This window comes from Uloborus diversus, chromosome 9 (assembly GCF_026930045.1).
Source record: "Uloborus diversus isolate 005 chromosome 9, Udiv.v.3.1, whole genome shotgun sequence".
Taxonomy (NCBI): domain Eukaryota; kingdom Metazoa; phylum Arthropoda; class Arachnida; order Araneae; family Uloboridae; genus Uloborus; species Uloborus diversus.
The window spans coordinates 125,605,137-125,626,620 of NC_072739.1; the positions used below are offsets into that span (position 1 = coordinate 125,605,137).

General features: G+C 33.4%; 1 protein-coding gene across 1 annotated transcript in view; it reads left to right on the top strand.

Annotated features, from left to right (window-relative positions):
• Positions 1–4,131: 4,131 nt before the first annotated feature.
• The window catches only part of LOC129229915 (uncharacterized), a 60,312-nt gene continuing 42,959 nt past the window's right edge, over positions 4,132–21,484 (top strand). The window contains exon 1 of the mRNA XM_054864295.1: positions 4,132–4,268. Coding sequence (XP_054720270.1) covers positions 4,251–4,268 — 18 coding nt within the window. The 5' untranslated portion in view covers positions 4,132–4,250. The remainder of the gene's footprint in view (positions 4,269–21,484) is intronic.

Sequence of the window (21,484 nt, forward strand, 5' to 3'; positions counted from 1 at the left end):
TTCAAAGACCTGGATAATCCATTAGGGCACTCTTTATCTGAAGATTTTCCCTATACTACAATTTTTAAACTTGAAAGGAAATGGAAACATTTTAACTTCTTGCTTCCTTTTTTTTTTTTTTTGAAAAGGACAATAAGTGCTTTTAGAGAGTTCTATGGTTATTGAAAAAGATAAAAACTTTAGAAGACAGATATTTCAGAGAAATTTAATAACACGGAAAATTTTGCTTTACTTTCAGGCTTTAATTTTAAATTTAAGTTTCAAAATTTCTTCTAGTTTTACGGGAAGTGAAAAGTTTGTAAAACTAAACTTAACAAAAATTCTAAGTTGAAATAAATAACATTTATTTTAATAGTGGTTATGAAACCTAAGTTAAATTTTAAATTAGATATAGCTCTAAATTATCAATTATTGTTTTGTTTTAAATACAAGTCTAAAACAAAATTAAAAAAAAATCTATTATTTTTTCACAACATTAATTAAAAGGCATATTGATATTCAATGCATTTTATATAACAAAAAGTATAATTGTAGTATTTACATGCTATTTATCATGGTAATTGCTAAAATCTGAAGTATGGGAGCTTATTTTGAAAAAAAAATGAATCAAAGGAGTAGCGTAACGTGCAGAAAATACTTTTAAAACTTTATAGGAAGTTCCGCAGTGGCCTGTTCGGTAAGGCATAACTAAGTTCGTAACTGGAGGGTTACGGGCTCAATGCCAAACGGTCGAAGATCCTCCGTGTTTGTTGATGATGACAATGGCACGTTAAATATATCGTGATCATAAAATCCTCCAAGTGAATCTATAATTCTGGGGTTTCTGATCTAAGAGGTGTTCGGCTTCTGGTTTGGACTGAAATTTTCGAAATTTTAATAGATGCCACTTCCATCTGTCGAGTACTGTGTGAGCTAAATCAGACTTCAACCTTAGCGGTACTCTGCAAATGGAAGCAGCACCTTTCTGCCTTAAACCGGGTACGTATCTTAAACCAGATTCCAGAGAGAATAGTCTTTCTGCTTGAGTACTCATTATGAGATCTACAACAGTTGTAAAATTAAAGAGCTTTTCTACGGTCAAAATATTATTTGCAGTGCGTGTTAAATTATGCAAATTTTCGTAATTTTTACTTTTTGAGCAAGTTGCTAATTCCAAGCGAAGGTAGGCTATCAAAAAAAAAAAGTTTTTCTAAATAATATTGTATAGCAACATCTTCCAGGCGTTCCGTTTCCATCTCTTGCACAAAACAAATGATACTTTTTTCTGAAATTTGCTCCAGTTATGTACAAAGTTTTAATTTTGACACTCCTTCGCCTTTTAGATGATTCACATAGATTTTTTTAGTGCTTGTGTGTGAGATCGTGTGCTTATGGCTTAAGAGTCTCGTCAAACAATACTACACCAAACGAAGTTCAGTTAAGGATATAATATCTAGAAGAATACTGATTTTCTGGAAAAAGGTGGCAGCTTGAGCATTGATTAGAAAAAAACCTGATTCAACTTGACAACTGTTGTAGAACGTGGTACCGGGAAGTAACTCATAATATCATTTCGCAAAGCAAATGCTGCACCTCCGGTTTTGTAACTCGGGAGATTTTTAAAAGTTTTTTTTAATTACAAAGTTGTCTTATGAGTTCCCTGAAAAAAAAATCCGGAACATCATTGATTATTTCTGTGGATGATTTTAGTATTTCTCAGGTTTTGACCCATTTTCTGACAAAATTAGGTATTTTAGTCAAAACGTTTCCTGAAGTACTACAATTTGCACGAATGGCAGACTTCAAACTAGTGTGAAAAATACTTATAGCTTCCAGCTTAAAGATTAGCAGAGCGTATTTATTAAGTGTATCGGCTTCAGCTGGATTACTGCCTGGCCAGATCGACAAAGTTCTCTCAGGGACCGTATAAGTTTCTAAATTCCGCAGGGCAGCTTTGCCAGAATTACAGAAAAGTGACATACTTACGATATTTTGGTGACCTCGGCCATGGTTGCTTTTAAAAATTTTTTGGTTATTCAGGCTGGCGCCAAGCTATTACTGAAATCCTAAGGTTCTTGAAACATGACTGGCTTTAACCGGGGAGATTTCCGTATAATTTCGAAAGATTCAAGAATAATTCAGAAAGGTCACAGACTTTTGACTTAAAACGTTCCGTTTTTTGCAAGATACGTTAGTGGCAAAAAAGGGAAACATTAGTTGCTCACTTTTTCCAGCAACGTTTCTGAATTGTTTTTTCAACGCATAATAATACACCAAAAGGATTGCTGATTATATGGAGGATTTACAAGGGTGGAACTTGGGTGTAGAAAAGGAGAAAACTGGTTAAAAAACTGCCAAGGAACTTGAGTCCCCAAGAATTATATTGCAACCCTGCTTCACAATGCAACTACTGTTTCCTTGGGTTGAAAATCCAGGAGTTAACCCGAGAGGACGCGCGCGGGGTCCGTATGGACCCCATGCAATTTGAAAATGGAGTTTCTTTTTTTCTATTGGCCTCGAAAGGTCATTCTCTTTAGTAGTCGACTTTTACATATCCCTCTACTCATAGCCGGTGGCAAAAATTCTTAAGGGCAATATTTCTTCTTTAACTAAGGGATTTGTTACGCTTGGGGTCTGACTGGACCCCGCGCGCGTTATCGCGTGAGTCAAATAGCTCCACTTTATCGTGGCTACTTTCCGTGAGTGGACGTTCATTTTTAGCTTCACCATTGCGACTCTGTACGAAATAGAAACTGAGAGGCTACGAACTCTTTTGAAGGAAGTTGAGAGCGAAGAAGACATTTTTTCAGATGATGAAATTTGTTCTGATCATGAAAATATAAGTGAACACGATTCAGAATCAGAATTTTATGAAGATTCTGATGTACAAGAGCTAGTTCTACACTAGGAGGGAGACTTTATTGGAAAAGATAAGTGTACGTTATATATGAGCGAAAGAAAAATTTTAAGCAAATGTTCGAACACGTGCACACAACATCATTTCGCATCTCCCAGGACCCAGACTGGATGCAAAGAATGTAATCAACACCGAATGAGACTTGGGATATTTTTATAGGTGAAGAAATTATTAATGAAATTATAATTAACACCAACATTTTTACTAAAAAAATATCGTCTGATTATTCAAGAACTAGAGAAGCTAAAGAAACTGATGAAATTGAATTCGAGCGGTCTTTGGATTTCTATTTTTGTGTGGGTTACACAAATTGTCTCACCTGAATGTTCGTAACCTAACGGCTACAGATGGAACAGGTATAGAAATGTATCCTGCCAAATTGTCGTACCTGCAATTTTTACTTATTCTGAGATGTTTGAGTTTTGATGGCAGCAATACAAGGGAAGAACAACAAAAAGATAAACTTGCGGCATTCAGAAGCATTTTTTAAATATTTATCAAACTTTGTCGAAATTCCTACGGCGTAGGGGAATATGTCACGATTGACGAAAAACTTTTGAAGTTTCGAGAACGTTACGGGTTTAAGCAACAAGGCCAGTTTTTTTGCAAAGAACATACACTGAACCTCTTTAAATTCTGCATGGATAAAGAAGAATGAAAATAGAGCTGTAAATGAAGCCAGGTTCGGAAGTGAAATTTGCATCATGTATGCATATTCTTTAATGCATTCATCAGATTTACTGCATTATAAAAGGTAGAATATCTTTAATTTTACATTAATAAACAATCTAACTTGAAATATTACTTTAAAATTAGATTTAATTATGAGTTAGGTGCTCGGGGTCCGTGCGGATCCCACGCGCGCTTCCGTGTTTGAATGAAAGGCGCGCTTTCTCCCGGGTTAAATAAAAGTGAAGACAATAATAATTTTATTGTAGTGCCCGAAATTTTCCCTTAAAATAATTTCAAATGCTTTGTCAGATTTTTTTTTAAGAAAAACACGCAGCATATAAATTCGTATGAACTGTGTTTTGATTAGTAAACACAGTAAAATACTCCTCCACAATTAAGAAACGAAAATAGAATGTTGTTGTCATGCCAATCCGCATGACTGATAAGTCTTTATCAGTGCACTGGAGTAAAATTAAAGTTATCAGGTAAGTTTTATCTGAAGGCGTACTTCAAAAATCAGTTTTTGAACCCTTAGTGATAGCGCTGTTCATTTCCTTATTATCAAGAGACAGGCCTAGAAGAAACTGGTCTTTTATAGTTCTAGAAATTATTGCAAATTTTTTGTTGGAGAACTAATGGATGGTATTTGAATTAATAAAGCCTTATATTTTTCCAGCCTCAAATGGGATATATATTCAAGGTAAGGACTTCAGCATATTTCTTGCGTATTTCAACTACGAAGGAGATAACTTTGAAATGCGAAATGTGAGAATTTTGTTTATCAAATTCAGAAATATAAAATTATAACTGCAGACTATTCTATCACTTATAAAGAATAATGTCAAATATAATAACAAATAACAAAATGTCCTGCGACCTCTCTTCTGTATTTTATAGGTATTTGAATTTACTAACATATCTTTTGTTAATTTTTGTTTAGGATTTCGCTTCTGCGTTACTTACCAGTCCTTGATAACACGAAATGAAAACATTAATAATTCTAATCATAAAGAGCATTTAAAGTGTCAAAGATTTTTCTGTTCATTAATTAAAGTTTTGCTTTATAGCATCCAAATATTTTACTCTTTAATTAATTTATAATGATTTCATTATTTTAATCAATCTGATATGATTTTGCTGTTTTATTAGTTTTCAACATTTTATCATTATCATATGAAACGTTTTGCATTGTGGCAATTTTAAGAGACAATTGATTATGAAAACTTCATTTGAATGTTTTTTTTAAATACATAAGTATCACCTTAGTAATGGAAAACCATATCGCTCATACGGAAAAAGAGTGCCACTATACGAAGAACTGAAATTTTACTGGAGGAAGCGTTTGAAGTTGAACTCTTTAGGCAATTTGCATTAAGAAAAGTAAATTTGCTGTGCTCTCCAGGGATTAATATTAAAACAAAAATTCTGTTATTATTTTCCAAAGGAGATAACGTCGTTTGAAGACCTTCGAGCGAAAAAAAAAAAAAGAAAATTAAAATTTTCGTATTGTGGCACTCTTGTTCCAAACGAGCGATATCAAATCAAGATAATTAAGTAAGCAAAATGATGTCAGGGAGAAGGGACTTTAAAGTTATAAATTGACGTTTCTATAGTGCAAACAAACAGCTTGTTAAATTTTAGTTCTGACTTAGTTTCAGATTATCCAATGTATTTTTTCTCACTCGAACTACACATTTATTGCATACTATTTAATCCCTTTTTTTCTGTATGACATTTTTACGTACAAACTTGCACTTTATGAGTGGAATTTTAAACTTGAGATTTTAACTCTCATATATTTGAATATGAGGAAACATTTTGCATCATGACATGAAGTATCTCATGTGTACAAATCATAATTTTTTGAGTACAATTTTTTATTATTATCTTGGTACGACAAATTATGTTGCAAAATGGTTCCTTATTTTAAAATATGGAGTAAGTCCAGCAATCTCGCCCCATCTAAACAGAAACTTAAAAAATAAAAATAGAAATGTTAACGAAATATGTAAAAAAATACCCCCGTACTCTTTTGATATAGGTCCAGAAGCTGTATAATAGAAAACATGACCAAAAACTACGAATTAAATTTTTTATTGCAAAAAGGAAAAAAAAATGTATTTTTACGGCATATTACTTTGACAGTCAGACTATTGAACCCAATACATAAGGTTAAATGCCACACTTGAAGTAACAATAGGCTTGCCAGATTTCTGAAATGCTAAACAGGGACATCGGAATGCCCTCCTGTACCGATCCCACTTCTTGTGTAAAGACGACAAGAGAATGCATGGTCTTTTAGAGACGTTTAATGACATCAATATTTACAGCTATATTACAAATTACAGATTATTTAATGTTACAAAGATATTTTGAACTGCGTGAGCCACTCCGCGACTCAACAGCATCTCTGCTCTACGAGTGTCTCCCCCTTTGACCTATTTACTTTCCCTTTCATACGGGGATTCGTTTGGCGGGGAATGCACCCCCTGTTTACAACAATCAGACGATGTTGACAAGGTGGTGAAAAATGTTCCCTATAGTGTCACAGACATCATATCACACCAAACGGAGAAAATTTATGTGCACAACAAATGTCCAGCTTCGGATAGAATTCAGCTATTCTGAAGATCTAATTTCGAACATTTCTCAGAAAAGGGGAACAAAAACCATATTTACGTGTGGTCTTATACTTATCCAGCTTCCATACTGGTGACAGATATAAAACACCCGCGTATCATGTTTTTCTCGCGATGAGTGTGGTCTGGGAAAGAATTTCTAGACCGACTGCACACATTGAATCAAAAATAGCAAACAAGTGGTTGAATCGCATCGGTATACTCCCCTCTCCCTGTCACAGTGTCGTGGATACTCAAGGGTACACATTGTTGGCTGGTTTTTAAAATCCAGTTTTTTTTAATCAATGCTATGAAAAAATGGCAATAATTATGAACTTAAATTAGGGGTAATCATTAATGACACAAGCTTGCAAAAAACATTATATTTTTTGCAAGACAATATTTACAAATTACTTTATTAGAAGAAGCAATTAAAATGACGGGAAAAATTAACAATATTTATAAGTATTTTTTCATTGGATAAGACTTTTTTCAGAAATTCATTTTTAGATTTAATCTTACTGTAAAAATCGGTACAATCCAATCAGATAGTATATTTACATATCATTATGCCTTTAACCGTACATTCCTTCATGAAACCCCTATCATCAGTCTATGTGTTGTGATAAAAGAAAATATTCTCTCAACTGGTCAGACTTATTTTTCCTCTACCATAAACGGCTGGTGCCGAGACGTGCGTTTTCATTTTTCGCACAGGGAGGTAAAAAAAAGAGAAAGTAATTATTCTAAATAATTCCTTCTTAGTTAACTATTTCAAAACATTTTTGGTTGTCGCCAAGTAAACCGGCCGGGACACCGGGATTTTGTCTGAAAGCCGGGACTGTCCCGGTCAAACCGGGATGCCTGGCAAGTCTAAGTAACATCACCAAACTTGTTATAGCAAGCAAAAAGTGTAAACAAATAACTAAATGAATGGAAATCAATACAAATCATAAGACGAGAACGCAATAGTTGCTGATTTACGCATACACAAAATTCTTAAGACATTTTATTTGTGCGTAATAACGTTAGTAACCCATAATAAATTGAGAAATTAGAAAAACATTGCGACTGTGATTTTTAACATATATTTCGACACTTTCAGAGTTATTTGACTCAGTCATTGATTTTTTCAGTTTACTTTATATTTTTTATTAACGGATCAAATGTCATTAAGTTACAAAAAGTAACATAATACAGTTAACTATTGACAAAATAGAAACTTAATGATAACTTTTTAGAAACAAACTTTAATAATATTTGAGAAATAAAATTTACAGCAAGTAGCATCACTACAAAGGAAAATAAAAAAAAAAATTATTCTGTAAAAGTTTTAAAACTGTGTACAGAAATACACCGACGTATACAAACCCGAATTTCACCCAATCAGAGTCTTATCTTATTTTTTATCACATGCCAATACAGAATCCATTCCACTTCTGCTTCATAGATGTTGAAGTTTGCCTCAATCGTACTACTATTATATATGCGAACGTTTGTCTGGATGGATGTATGGATGTTTGTTACTCTTTCACGCAAAAACTACTGAACGGATTTTGTTGAAACTTTACAATAATATAGCTTATGCATCAGAATAACACATAGGGTAGTTTTTGTCCCGCTATGGGGGTCAAAACCTCCCTTGGGGGGCAATAAAACACAATTTTCGTATAAATTCGCTAATATAGGGATGAAAAAATACTTGCACATATATACATTATATGTCCATCGAAAGCTCTGATTTTTCTGCTGAAGATGGCATCTATTTGAAATTTCTAAGTAGAATAAAAAACGAGTTATGAGCTTTTTAGTTCCATGATCGAAGGCTTTCCTCAACTTAGTACAGTATTTAGAGTATCATCTCAACTCAATGTCGATAGCGACAATTGTTGTATTGTTGACTATCTTTGCTTTTTGTGTCTGTTCAAGGCGTTTTTATTAAGTCAAATCTTGAAATAAGATTTTTGCACAAGATTGGCAAATAATACATGGATTTGGCTGATTATTTTCCATTTTAAGGCAACTTTGAGGCAATTACTGTCTGACCACGGATTGTATGGAAAGACAAACATCCGTTTTTCAGCCAGAAATGGACGAATCTATTTTTTTTTACCGATGTCAGCTTCTGCGAAGTTTTATTCAAATGAGTGGAATACGCACCTCAAATTTTTACTTTTCCCCCTAATTCACATAGATTCGACTTATCTGGACGCTTGAAAATTCCATGCAATCCGTGGTTGGACTATAATGCGTTTTTTTTTATTATTTATTTATTTGTGTTGACTGGGTATTTAAGCGATCAGCAGGAATCTAGCCAAACTTTTTTTGTGGAATCATTTCAATAACTAAGGCATTTGGCAATTTTTTCTACTGTCGCTGTTTGTGAAGCTAAAGAGTACGCAATACTGTTTCTCGGTTTTGACCATGTAACCAAATATCGCCATTTCTTTGATATTTCTTTCTTTAAATTTGTTAACACGTAAAACTATTCGCCAACTAAATCAAGCAAATCCATAAACAGCATAAAAACTTCCATTCATTTGTCTCATTTTATAATCACAAGAAGTATCTCAGTATTTGGCGACACTATCTCTTCGATAAAAATTAGTAATACACAGTTTTACAAAGTAGGGAGGGGAAGCCTCATTTAAGTTATCCCAATACGATTAATGCAAATTTAATAACATTTTAAATCGCAGTAAGGGATTACGGGCGGTTACGTTTTTAAAAAGTTTGTACTTAAATAGCAATATAATTTCGACTATGTTGAAAAAAAAGATAAATCTTTTTAAACAAGTGAAATTTAATTTCATATTTTGGAAATTCCTGAAATTTGTATATGCTTAAGTATCAATTTTTCGTTTCTAAAAGAGTACTTCATACTTTTGTTCTTCATACTTCTTGCCGTTTTACTTTTGTGGGTTAGGAAGAAGCTCTATTTTTAATCACGTCCAAAGCGGTGTGTTTTGAGTTGTTTCAGTAAAAAAATAGCGATTGTTTCTCATAATTATTACAGACCCAGGTAAGGCCGGGCTTTTTTGCTACGTACAATTATCTGGTAACTAAATAAAATTATGAAATAGAGTTCGCACCCAAAAACTTTTTTGATAGGAAGAGTTATGATAACGTGTTCGGGACGAATGTTCAAAAATTTTGGCGCTAGAACCATTTCAAAAGTTGCATTAAAATGTAAAAACTCCGCCAAATCAATTTTGGTAAAAAGATCATTACGTACTATGAGGTATTGAAGTTAAAATTAATCCGCCAAATTAGTGAAACAACACCCTTAAATAACATTAAAACTAATATTAAAATGTAAATTAATCCACCAAATTCTTTTTTTATCTCCAGTTTTACCAGGCGACTACGTTAGTGAATTGGCGAATTATTTAAAATTTTTATGAAACTTTTCTTTTTCTTTTTCGTGTGTGTATTTTCAATAGTTAATGAAGCTAATTAGGATTTTGTGGAATTAATGCCCCTATTTTAATGGCGACAATGGAGAAAATTGTTCTTTCTTTCTTTTTTTCTTTTATTTTGTTTTTTTATTTATTTTTTTATCCTATCGGACCTGTACTGAGGAATTTTTTTGGAAATAATCATGAATGAGATCATCAGAGGGAAATATTTGAAAAGACTGATAGAGACGATTCTAATAGGGACTTTTAGGAATTTTTCTCTTTGCGAAATGAGATGTTTTTTGTACTATTGTCCTCATTTAAACGGGAACTTTAAAACAAAACTGTTGTTCTTACTCTGATTTTATAGGTATTTTCACTTTGAACTTTTTGGTATTGTAATCAGGACCGTTTACGTTATTTAGAAACAGTTGATTTCCTTCTAATGGGGATTTTAAAGGTTTGATGTTTTCACTCTAAAGGGACATTATTAGAATCAGGATATGTAGTGATTGTTGACCCTATTTTGGGACGATATCTCCGGTAAGAAGCTATACATTATACAATACTTTGGATAGCCGGTGTAGCGCTGGATACTATTTGATGGAGATCGGGATTATAAGGAAACTGTTTCACTTTATTTAAGAACAGTTGATCTCACTCGAATTGGATTTTTTGAGAATTACTCAAACTAACTTCTTTAGAACTCCTGAACGTTTTCGTGATTTATTTTGTGTGATTTTTTGGGTGTCTTCCCAGTTTCGCCGACATTTCATTTACTCCCCTTCCCCCTGATTTTCAGTGTTAATCATACCTTTTGATACATTTAAAGGTGCAGGCAATTTGAAATGTTAGCGAAACTGGAGACAAACCATTTTTTAGTAACTATTTGACCTCTGCCTGCGTTGACCGTTAACTTGAATCGATTGAAAAAACTACATCAACGTGAGCGAAGCCGCGGGTAAAAACTAGTACACAAATAATGCCAATTTAAATATGATGTCAAATCTACCAGTAGTATTTATTAGCAAAATATTACAACTTTATTTATTAACATCGAATTTATATATTTGCATATACATGTATATAAGAGCCATTGTCTGTAAGCATCAGGCAGGTTGTGATTGTTGCCATTTTTAATTTTGTTTATTTTTTCAAATGTTGTTCCTTATCATGAATGTAATGTTTGTGCAAAATATGAGCTTTGTCTGCCTTACCGTTTTTGGGAAATTAAATTTTTTAATTTAGAGGGCGTGGCACATTTTTTGCGGGTTTTTCAAAGTGGCATATTTTAATGTTCTTGTTGCTTTAAACGCCCCTATAATGACATGGATTTTTAAATTCTATACTATTATATGGTCTTCTTAGATACTATTACAGCTGTTAAATCGGTGTCACTACTAGGGCGACGGCCACAAAATTCGTATAAAAATGACTGAAAATGAATTTTCTTTTACTACATTCAATGCCAATTTTCTCAAAGCGCCTTCATGATGACACCAACGTTTTTACATAAATTCCTAGCTACACTTGCATAAATCAAAAATATGTAATAAAATTCGGTGTCACTATAAGGGCGCCATAAGCTATATGAACTTTTTGTGATAAATTTCACAAAAACGCAAATGTTTAAAATCTAACTACTACTCTCGCCCTCATAGCAAAGATCTGAAACTAATTAAGTTTGATAACCAACATATTCGTTCAACATATGAACTAAAAAAATCGGTGTCACTCCTATTACTTTCGGAAATATAATCATTCGAAATTAGTATGTTATGGAGTTATTTAAAAAAATACTTTTCTAATTCGAATGACTTTTTGCACGGTTTGTTTTAAACTTTAATATAAAATTACAGCAGAGACACCTAAAATAATATGTTTCTAATGCTTTTTATAAAAAACAAGCTTTATAAAAAGCATTAGAAACACAGTAAATCGATATAGGTACACATGGACGTGTTGTGTAATGTGCATTATAGCTAAAATAGTTGTACTAATATTCATATTTTTTCAACCATATTAATTTTTTATCTGTTATTTATATTAAAAATGCAACTATTTATAACATAATGTCTTAAATAGTTATGAACATATTGAATTATATAGGGAGCATTCAGAATCTGAAACATAGTTTGAGGATGACGTAGACTAAAACAAAGAAAACATAAAAAATCAAATCACCCAGTTTCAGAAAGACGGTCATCTCTTATTGATATCTGGTAATTTTGTAGCACTAAACTTTGGGAAAACATGGTATCCCGGAGAAATAGTAGAAGTTGACCATTTGGCTAATCAGCATACAACTAGCCCCCTCAGAGCAGAGATCTGAAGCTAATTCAGCTTGATAACCAACACGTTTGTCTAACATTTGAACTAAAAAAATTAGTGTCACTCCTACTACTTTTGGAAATATAATCATTCGAAGTTACTATCTTGTGGAGCATTTTTTTTTTTTGTAATTTATTATTATTATTTTTAATTTATGTTATTTGTTTATTTATGTATTTTGTTAATTTAATCTTATCACACTCAGATAGCGTTTTTTAACATATTTATTTTTAATTTATCACAAAGAAGCAACGTTTAACATAAACAGCTTTGGGCAGTAAGAGCGTCTTTATCTTGAAGAGGAAATGCTTGTTTTGATATAGATACAGGTGGATCTATTGTGCATTATATGTTTAGATTATCATAGCAATACTTGCCTTTTTTCCGGCCAAATAAATTTATTTATTCCAATCCTTATTCTTGCCATGCATTTGACCTTTACTTGCAAATGGTCAACTTCTACTATTTCTCCGAGATACCATGTTTTCCCAAGCTTTAGTGCTACAAAATTACAACATCAATAAGAGATGACCGTCTTTCTGCAACTGGGTGATTTGATTTTTTATGTTTTCTTTGTTTTAGTCTACGTCATCCTCAAACTATGTTTCAGATTCTGAATGCTCCCTATGTAATTCGTTATGTTCATAACTATTTAAGACATTATGTTATAAATAGTTACATTTTTAATATAAATAACAGATAAAAAAAATTAGTATGGTTGAAAAAATATGAATATTAGTACGACTATTTTAGCCTATAATGCACATTACACAATTCGTCCATCTGTAACTATATCGATTTACTGTTTTTTTAATGCTTTTTATAAAGCTTTTTTTATAAAAAGCATTAGAAACGTATTATTTTAGGTGTCTCTACTGTAATTTTATATTGAAGTTCAAAATAAACCGTGCAAAAAGCCATTCGAATTAGAAAAGTCTTTATTTAAAGAACTCCATAACATACTAATTTCGAATGATTATATTTCCGAAAGTAATAGGAGTGACACCGAATTTTTTTATTTCATATGTTAGACGAACATGTTGGTTATCAAACTGAATTAGTTTCAAATCTCTGCTATGAGGGCGAGAGTAGTAGTTAGATTTTAAACATTTGCATTTTTGTGATATTTATCACATAAAAGTTCCAATATCTTCTGGCGCCCTTATAGTGACACCAATTTTATTATATATTTTTGATGTATGCAAGTGTAGCTAGGAATTTATGTAAAAACGTTGGTGCCATCATGAAGGCGCTTTGAGAAAATTGGCATTGAATGCAGTAAAAAAATTCATTTTCGGTCATTTTTAAATGGAGTTTGTGGCCGTCGCCCTCGTAGTGACACTGATTTGACAGCTGTAATAGTATCTCAGAAGACCATATAATAGTATAGAATTTAAAAATCCATGTCATTATAAGGGCGCTTAAAGCAACAAGAACTTTAAAATCTGCAAATTTGAAAAACACGCAAAAATGTGCCACGCCCCCTAAATTTAAAAATTTAATTTCCCAAAAATGGTAAGGCAGACAAAGCTCATATTTTGCACAAACATTACATTCACGATAAGGAACAACATATGTGAAAATAAGAAAAATTCAAAATGTCAACAATCACAAATGCCGTAAACTGCCTGATTCTTACAGACAGTGGTTCATAAACTCGAGGAATTTTAACTACCAGCTTTTTGTAAGCTTTTCATATATTTTTATTCTATTTGCTTTAAAGCATTGGGATGAAAAAATCTAATGTCAATTCTAAAAACTTAATACTAATCAATTGTCTTTAGCTTACTGGTACAGCAAATATTCTGTTTACGTGATGAGTTTTGAAGCGCTATAACGTCAGAAAAGGCGTTATTAAATTAGAGTTTCATTGTAACATTTGATTCCTTCATTTTATCTGTTCAATTTTAGTTATCCTTTTTTGTATAAAATATATTGTGTCTTCTATACTATGTTCTTTAATTTTGTAGCAAATAGAAAAAGTACTTTTTTGTTTCGTTTCTTAAAATTTTTTGATACCCGTATAGATCGTTGCATCCCGGTATCTTCTTCTTCTTCTTCTTCGGCACTACAGCCTAGGGCAGGCCAAGACCGTCTCAATCAGTTTCCTCCATCCCGCCCTGTCAGAAACAGATTTCCTCCATCCACTGAGGCCAACAATTTTTAAGTCTTTTTCAGCACAATCGAGCCATCTGGTTGGTGGACGTCCCCTCTTGCGCGCACCATCTGGAATTGTGAAGGTGACTTTATGGGTTGGGTCCCTACTACCTAGTCTAAAAAGGTGCCCCAGCCATCTGATGCAATTGGCTTTAATAAAGTGGGTAATATCTGGCTGTTTATAGAATTTTTTATATATCTCAAAATTATAGAGAGTGCGCCACCTGTTGTTTTCCTGGGCAGCACCAAAAATTCTTCTTAAAATTTTCCTTTCAAAAACCATCAATCTCTCCTCTTCTGCTTTAGTTAAAGCCCAACACTCACTTCCATAAGTTAGGACTGGTCTTAACAGGGTCTTGTATATGTTTATTTTTGTACTTTGGCGAAGAAGTTTACTTTTTAATTGGCTTTTCAAACCAAAGTAGCATTTGTTTGCCATAGTTAGGCGGCAATTGATTTCAACGCTAATATCATTGTTTCTAGTGATGACACTTCCAAGATATTTAAACTCCTCAACGGATTCAAATGAGTAGCCGTTAACAAGGAATGGGTAGAATCAAATGATTTATGGTTTATTTCCATATATTTGGTTCTGTCAGCATTAATGCTAAGGCCCATTTCTTTAGAAGCAGCCTCAATAGCGATGAAAGCATCTGTGACAGCTCTTTTGGATCTTCCAATTATGTCGATGTCATAGGCATATGCAAGAATCTGTACTGATCGTTGAAAAATAGTGCCTCGAGTGTTGATACCAGAAGATCTAATGACTTTCTCAAGGGCAAGGTTGAAAAGGATGCATGCAAGAGAATCCCCTTGCCTCAACCCCCTGTCGGTGTAGAAGGGCTCAGAGTATTCATTCTGCATCTTCACCTGGCATTTGACTCTTCTAAGGGTTGCTCTCGTAAGGTTAACAAGCATTAATGGGATCCCGAGCTCTTCCATGGCAGCGAAGAGCCTGTCTCTTCTAATGCTGTCATATGCAGCCTTGTAATCGATAAAAAGGTGGGATGTACTGATATTAAATTCTTTTGGTTTCTCAATGATTTGTCTTAGGGCATGAATTTAGTTGGTAGTGGATTTTCCTCTTTGGAAACCACATTGATATGTTCCAATAACTTTCTCCACGTGTGGTAGCAGCCTAGTGTAAAGCACGTTGGAGAAAATTTTAAAAGCAGTATTAAGTAGAGTGATTCCTCTCTAGTTGGCACATTCAAATTTGTCCCCCTTCTTAAAAATAGGGCAAATAGATCCATTGTCCCAATCATTGGGCAATACTTCCAATTCCCATGCTCTACAAATGATTTCATGGACAGCACCTAGCTGAACTTGGTCCTTGAACTTCAAAAGCTCTGCTTTAATTCCGTCCGGACCAGCTGAACGGTTATTGTTCAATCTTTTGATCGCCAGTTCATTCTCAGAAAGACTGGGAAGGTTGGTCTCATCAGCATTTGCATTCACAGATTCATGGGTGCAATGATTGTATAGTCTTGGGTTGTCACTGCCATCAAGGAGGTCTTTAAAGTGTTCTCTCCAGCGCTCAAGTACCTCTGGTATTCCACAGGCAAGTTCGCCGTTCTTTTTTTTGCAGGTGAACACTTTCGCATTGAAATCTTTCCTGATATTATTAATGAGTTGGAAATATTTTCTTGATTCTCTCTGAGGTGAGATTTGGAGAGTTCAATGTCTTTAAATTGCTCTTCAACAAAGCACCTTTTCTTCTTCCTATGTAGTTTCTTCTCCTGTTTTCTCAGTTCTCTATAAGTTTCTTCCTTACTTCTTGTGCATGTTCCTTGAATTAATAGCTTATAAGCTTTGTTTTTTCTCTCTGTGGCTTTCCAGCATTCTTCGTCAAACCAATTTTTCTGTTTGTTACTTTTTAGAACAGGGAGGGTTTCTTTGGCTGTTTCGGTGATAATCCGTCTAAGCGTTTCCCATCCACCGTCATCATTCCTTGATTCTGCATTTGATAGTAGTTTGGATCTTAAGCTGTCCTTATAATTTTTTTGAACATCAGGATTTTTTAATCCATTCACATCAAACAATTCCTTTTTGGGCTCACACTTCCTGAAAAAGGATTTTTTCAGTTTATATCTCAGCTTAGAAACAACAAGGTAGTGGTCGGAATCAATGTTAGCTCCTCTCCGACTACAGACATCAAGCAGACTGCTCCCATGCCTACAGTCAATTAGGATATGGTCGAATTGGTTTACTGTGTTTCCATCCGGGGATTTCCAAGTACCTTTATGTATATTCTTATGCAGGAACATAGTGCTTCCTATATTAAGGTGGTTTGATGAAGCAAAATCAACTAATCTAGAGTCGTTGCCATTGCTAATATCATGTAGACTATGGCTCCCCACAAATGGTACCAGTCTTTGAATCCCAATCTTAGCATTGAAATCTCCAATAACCATCTTCATGTCACTTTGAGGGCAATCGTCTAGAGTTAGTTCAAGAAGATGATAGAAATCATCTTTTACAAGGTTATCTTTTTCTTCTGTAGGTGCATGTACAGTAGGGTGGGCCGAAATAAGCCGAAAAAAGAAAAAAAAAATTTCGAAATCAATTTTTGGATAGTGCGCAAAAGTTGCGTAGTGAGCTAGTTAGCACTCACAAAAAATTTCTTGGATATTAAAAAATATCTAGCCGGCGCTTTTTGACACTGAAAAACCGAAAAAAAAGAGAAAAATGAATTTTTGTCGAAATTTTTTTTAAAAAACTAAATTCCAATTATTTTCCTGGAATGCACCGAAAATGTTATACAATGAGCCAGTTTGAACGCATAAAAATGTTTCATTGATTTTAATGAGCATTTAACCGCTCCTTTCCGACATCAAAAATTGGAGAAAAGTGAAAAAATATTGAATTTCTTTAAAAACCAATGTGAAAATTATTTTTCAAAATTAAATCATAGACTAATTAATTAAATAGCGCCATTAATCATAGTAATTATTATCACGCAATAGTATCATACATTTTCGAGAACTACATATATAGATAATAAAATTAAAAAAAGGGAAATCTTCAAATTTGATTTATAATACCTCATGCATAATGAAATTATTTTTTGGAATAATATTGTCCCTTGTTATCAAATGATGGAAGTTCTTTCCTAGCTTGAAGTTTAGCACGAATGTATCCATCTCGTGTAGTTTCACCACGAACTTTTATTGCAGCTTCGGTTATTAGTTTCACACAACGTTTCACAGCTTGCGTGTGGCAGGGAAATTTCTCGAAAGTAAACTCTGTAGAATGTTCTTTGCACATTTCTTTCCATTGTAGGTCTTTTAGATGCATTGTAAGAGGTGGCTCTGTTACAACACAGTTTGCCCAATCAACTAAATCAACATAATCAACGGCTTCAAAATTGAGTTTAGGACGCTCAAAAAATCGTACACCATCCGAGCTCTTCGTCTTCTTATTTCTAGAGTTCAGAATGCGCCTGACAGCTAATTCCCGAATGTATTTTCTTGAGTCAAACAACATTGTCAACACTAGCTGTTCAGGATGAGCGAAATATGCATTACTTGAGAGAACTTTTAAAATTATCTCCTTTACGTTGTCTGGAAACTGCCTTGCAAGAGAAATCACTTTCCAAAAATGTTGGGCGCGGTACTGGCAGTTCGGTTTCATTTTTATTTCAAACCTCATTGGAGCATAAACTAAAATTACATACTTTACAAGCATTGTAAGGTTTTCTGATGGAGTTGGAGTGTCTATATACAAGCGTAACAAACGGTTTGTAGTTGTCAGCCATCGCGCATGGACAAATACCATCTTTTACGGCAAGACAGATTCTATACAAATATTGTTGTTCAGTACTTAAATTTTTTATATCTTCCATGTCCAAAACCAGAAGATTGCAGTCAATTTTATCAAATTTGACCACCGGATTTTTTTCACAATCTCTAAGAAGTTGTTCGATAGCTCCAGAATATGAATGTGGCCACTTTGTGCAACCGTTCAATTCCAGTATACGATGCCTCAGTGGCAACTCATTGTGGACATTGGACACAAGAGAGGACCCATTTAATTGCTTAATTCCCAGCTGTTGAGGTGTAGAATTACAGCATTTCTTGTCGGGGGGTTTTGTCTCTTAAGAGGGTTATAAAGTCGAGAGGAAGAAATGGCTTGAGAAAAAGAAGAATACTTGCGTTCAATTCATTAATCAGTTTAAAGGACTTCAGAGGATTCACATTTTTTTAATACTCAAGGACTCTATTTGTCAAATATATATAAAATAGTTATAAAATAATCTTAGGAATAATAGAAGTAGTTGAGCGCCGTTTATTATCCAGGAGAAACAATTGAAACCGAAGATTAAAAAATTAGCATCTTATGTAACTATTTTTTATTTGAGTGTGTGCATTTTTTAAAATTGGCGTACAAATGTCGCATAAAATTGATTGAATTTTCACTGTTTTTTCTAAGTAACGTATTGCGTAACATTTCAGTACTTACTTATTTCGAAACTACTTTTAATTTTTTTTTTCATTTTTCCAATGTTTCAGTCTTAAAGGAGCGTAGCTAAATATTCTACGAATGTATAAAAGTCTTTGAGGATTTCAACTAATTCACTGACAGATACTTCTAATGTTTGCTGAAACTAGCTTCAAACTTTTATTTTCGACCCCCACCCTTTTTTTTTTTTTTTTTGAAAAAAGTGCATTTTTGCCCTTTTTTTCAGTTTTTCAAGGTCAAATAGCGCCGGCTAAATATTAAACAAATTTAGAGAAATTTTTTATGGGTAATAACGGGCCCATATAGCAACTTTTCCGCACTATCCAAAAACAGATTTCCAAAAAAAGTTTTTGCGGCCCACCCTAATGTACAGTCATAGAAAAAAAAAAAAAAATACGAAACACTCGATCGCACTCAAAGACTATTGACACTAGAGACATGTGTAAGGTGTTATTGTTTCAGGAACAAAAAGTTCTACATAATTATGTTATAAAATTGTTGTTAAGGGGTCGTCTTCATATTAAAACGAGCATCAACTTCAAATTTTTCAATAAGAACCCCCCTTTTTTATTACATATTTGGGATCAGTATCTTTTTTTAACTTTGTATACAAAATTTTGTTGAATTCGATCCAGCCGTTATTTCAGAATCGAGTTTTGAAAAATTCCTCTCGTAATGTTAAAACGTAATTTGATATTTTTGCTCATAACACAAAAACTAGATTAGGTACGGCAAAGATTGTTTTTTTATATCACAATATGAACCGACCCAATAATAAAAACATCATTTACAACACCCAAAATGCAAATTTATTTATTTTTTATGAATTATTGTAATATTTTTTGAAAAAAATATGATATGAAACCATATTAAATTTTAACAGAGAAACAATCTAAAAGAGCTCTTATGAGGGAATCCAAAATTTGAGCTCAAAATATTCAGTAGTTTTCGTGCTATGCTTAAAAATTCATTTTTTTCCACTTTAGGGGACCGTATACTTTTTTAAAACGGAAATTAAGAAAGTTAGTTTCTTCGTAAAAAAGAAAAAAATTGTTCAACAAAATAAGCAAACCAATTGTAACGTGTTTTTTCTACATTAGAGTTACATCTATGAATTTTTTAAATGCATAAGTGCATTCGCTGTCTCTGCAGAAGAACAACACAATATTGCAACCTTCAGTTTTTTGTGGCTATCGTTCAAACGTCAACGTGTAAACAATGCAAAAGACTACTTCATTGCCTAATAAAAGAATATTTTAAAGAACTTTTAAAATTAAAATCTATACTTAAAATACTTGTTTTTTTTTTCTTTTTCTTTTTTTCTTTCTGCGTTTAGCCATTGCCTTTTGTAAAACAATAACTCAGAAAAAAACAATTAACATGCTCAACTTTTTCATAGAAACATACAATAAAACCTCATTGTCTTGCAAGTCATGTTGCAATAGGCAGTGTAGAATAAATGGCTCTTCCCTGTGATAATTTGCTAAAAGGAAAAACTATTGCCTTGTCCAAATCGGGAAAAAGCACTCGAAAAAAAGCCGACAGCGTGAAATTTCCTCTTGAACAGTATCCAGATGGGGTAATAGGGGATATTTGCTCTTAGAAAAGTTTTCTGGCTTTTAGGAATTATTTTATTTTATTTTATTTATTTATTTTTTGTAAAGTGTTTGAATAATTTTCAATGTGTTCAGATCTAGGAGAGGAAATGTCATTCACAGTAGTAGGCCGCGTGCTTTGAGCCCGTATTCTGCACAAAAGTAGTTGTTGTGGCTAATTGTGAAGTTTTTTTTTTTTTTTGACTTCGTCAAAGATTTAACAAAACATTAATTTGGGTGTTAGATTAAGTTGAGTTTTTGTCTATTCCTAATTATAATTTAAATACTATTTTTCTACTTACTTTCTCTATCATTGTCCGTGCATTTCACATTAAAATCAATCTCGCAAGACAAAGATAAAATTTCAAAATTTTCCCCTCTTTTTTGAATTACATGGAAAAATATCGAAACGGAAAGAAAGTTATAATAAAGTATTATTATCAACTACTGAATGCCTATCTTATTAAATGCATGTTTTTCAGAATCCAATATCTGAATATTCAGCTCAAACTTTATGACACTTTTACTAATTCTGCTTTCTGATCTTATACTTTAAGCAAGCAACGGCCCACATAGACCAGCTTCGCTGGCTGAATGTGGCCCGCGTCTTCACTGCGACACAATTGCGATTTAGGTACCCCATGGCTAGTCAGACCCGTCTGAACTAGAGTTAACCTAACACTGAAGGAGATGCCATGTCATTGAAGCTGAGAGTGCCTACAAACTGGTGGATGAAGAAAATTTATCTCATCTGTGAGAGGCCGTAAACATACAGCAGATGAATTTACTTTAGCTACCAGTTTGTTCGCGCTCTCAGCTTCAATCAGGTGACTTCTGCATCCAGGACAATTCAGTTCCGATTCCAGTCTGCGAAATCCACAGCAAGGACGGAATTGTAGCCTCTGTATCGATTAAATCGCCTGACGGGAATGTTGCGTGTAGTTTTGCTACAGGTGCGGCTGCCTGATACTATGGAAAATGTTTGTTTGCGAGTATATGGTGTGCGATACCATATTTAAATAATGCTACGCTTTGGTTGCAAGTGCAAATTTACAAAATCAGAGAAATGACAAGAAGTCTGATTTCGGTTCACCTTGGTTTAAGCTAAAATAACTTTTGTCTTTTTAAATTATGGATTGGAATATCTCGAATCTCGTTCCTAGAAACAGCATTGGAAAATTGCTTTCCTAACTTACTTTTAAGGGCCGTTACGGGTTAAACTAAAATCGCCAATTGTGTTATGCTTTTTTAATAATACCACGCATTATGCTCTTCCGCATCAAATTTGGATTTGAAACAAATTCTCGCTTTTTGATTACAAAAAAGCCGCTAGAACAATTACTGTGTTTGTCCACT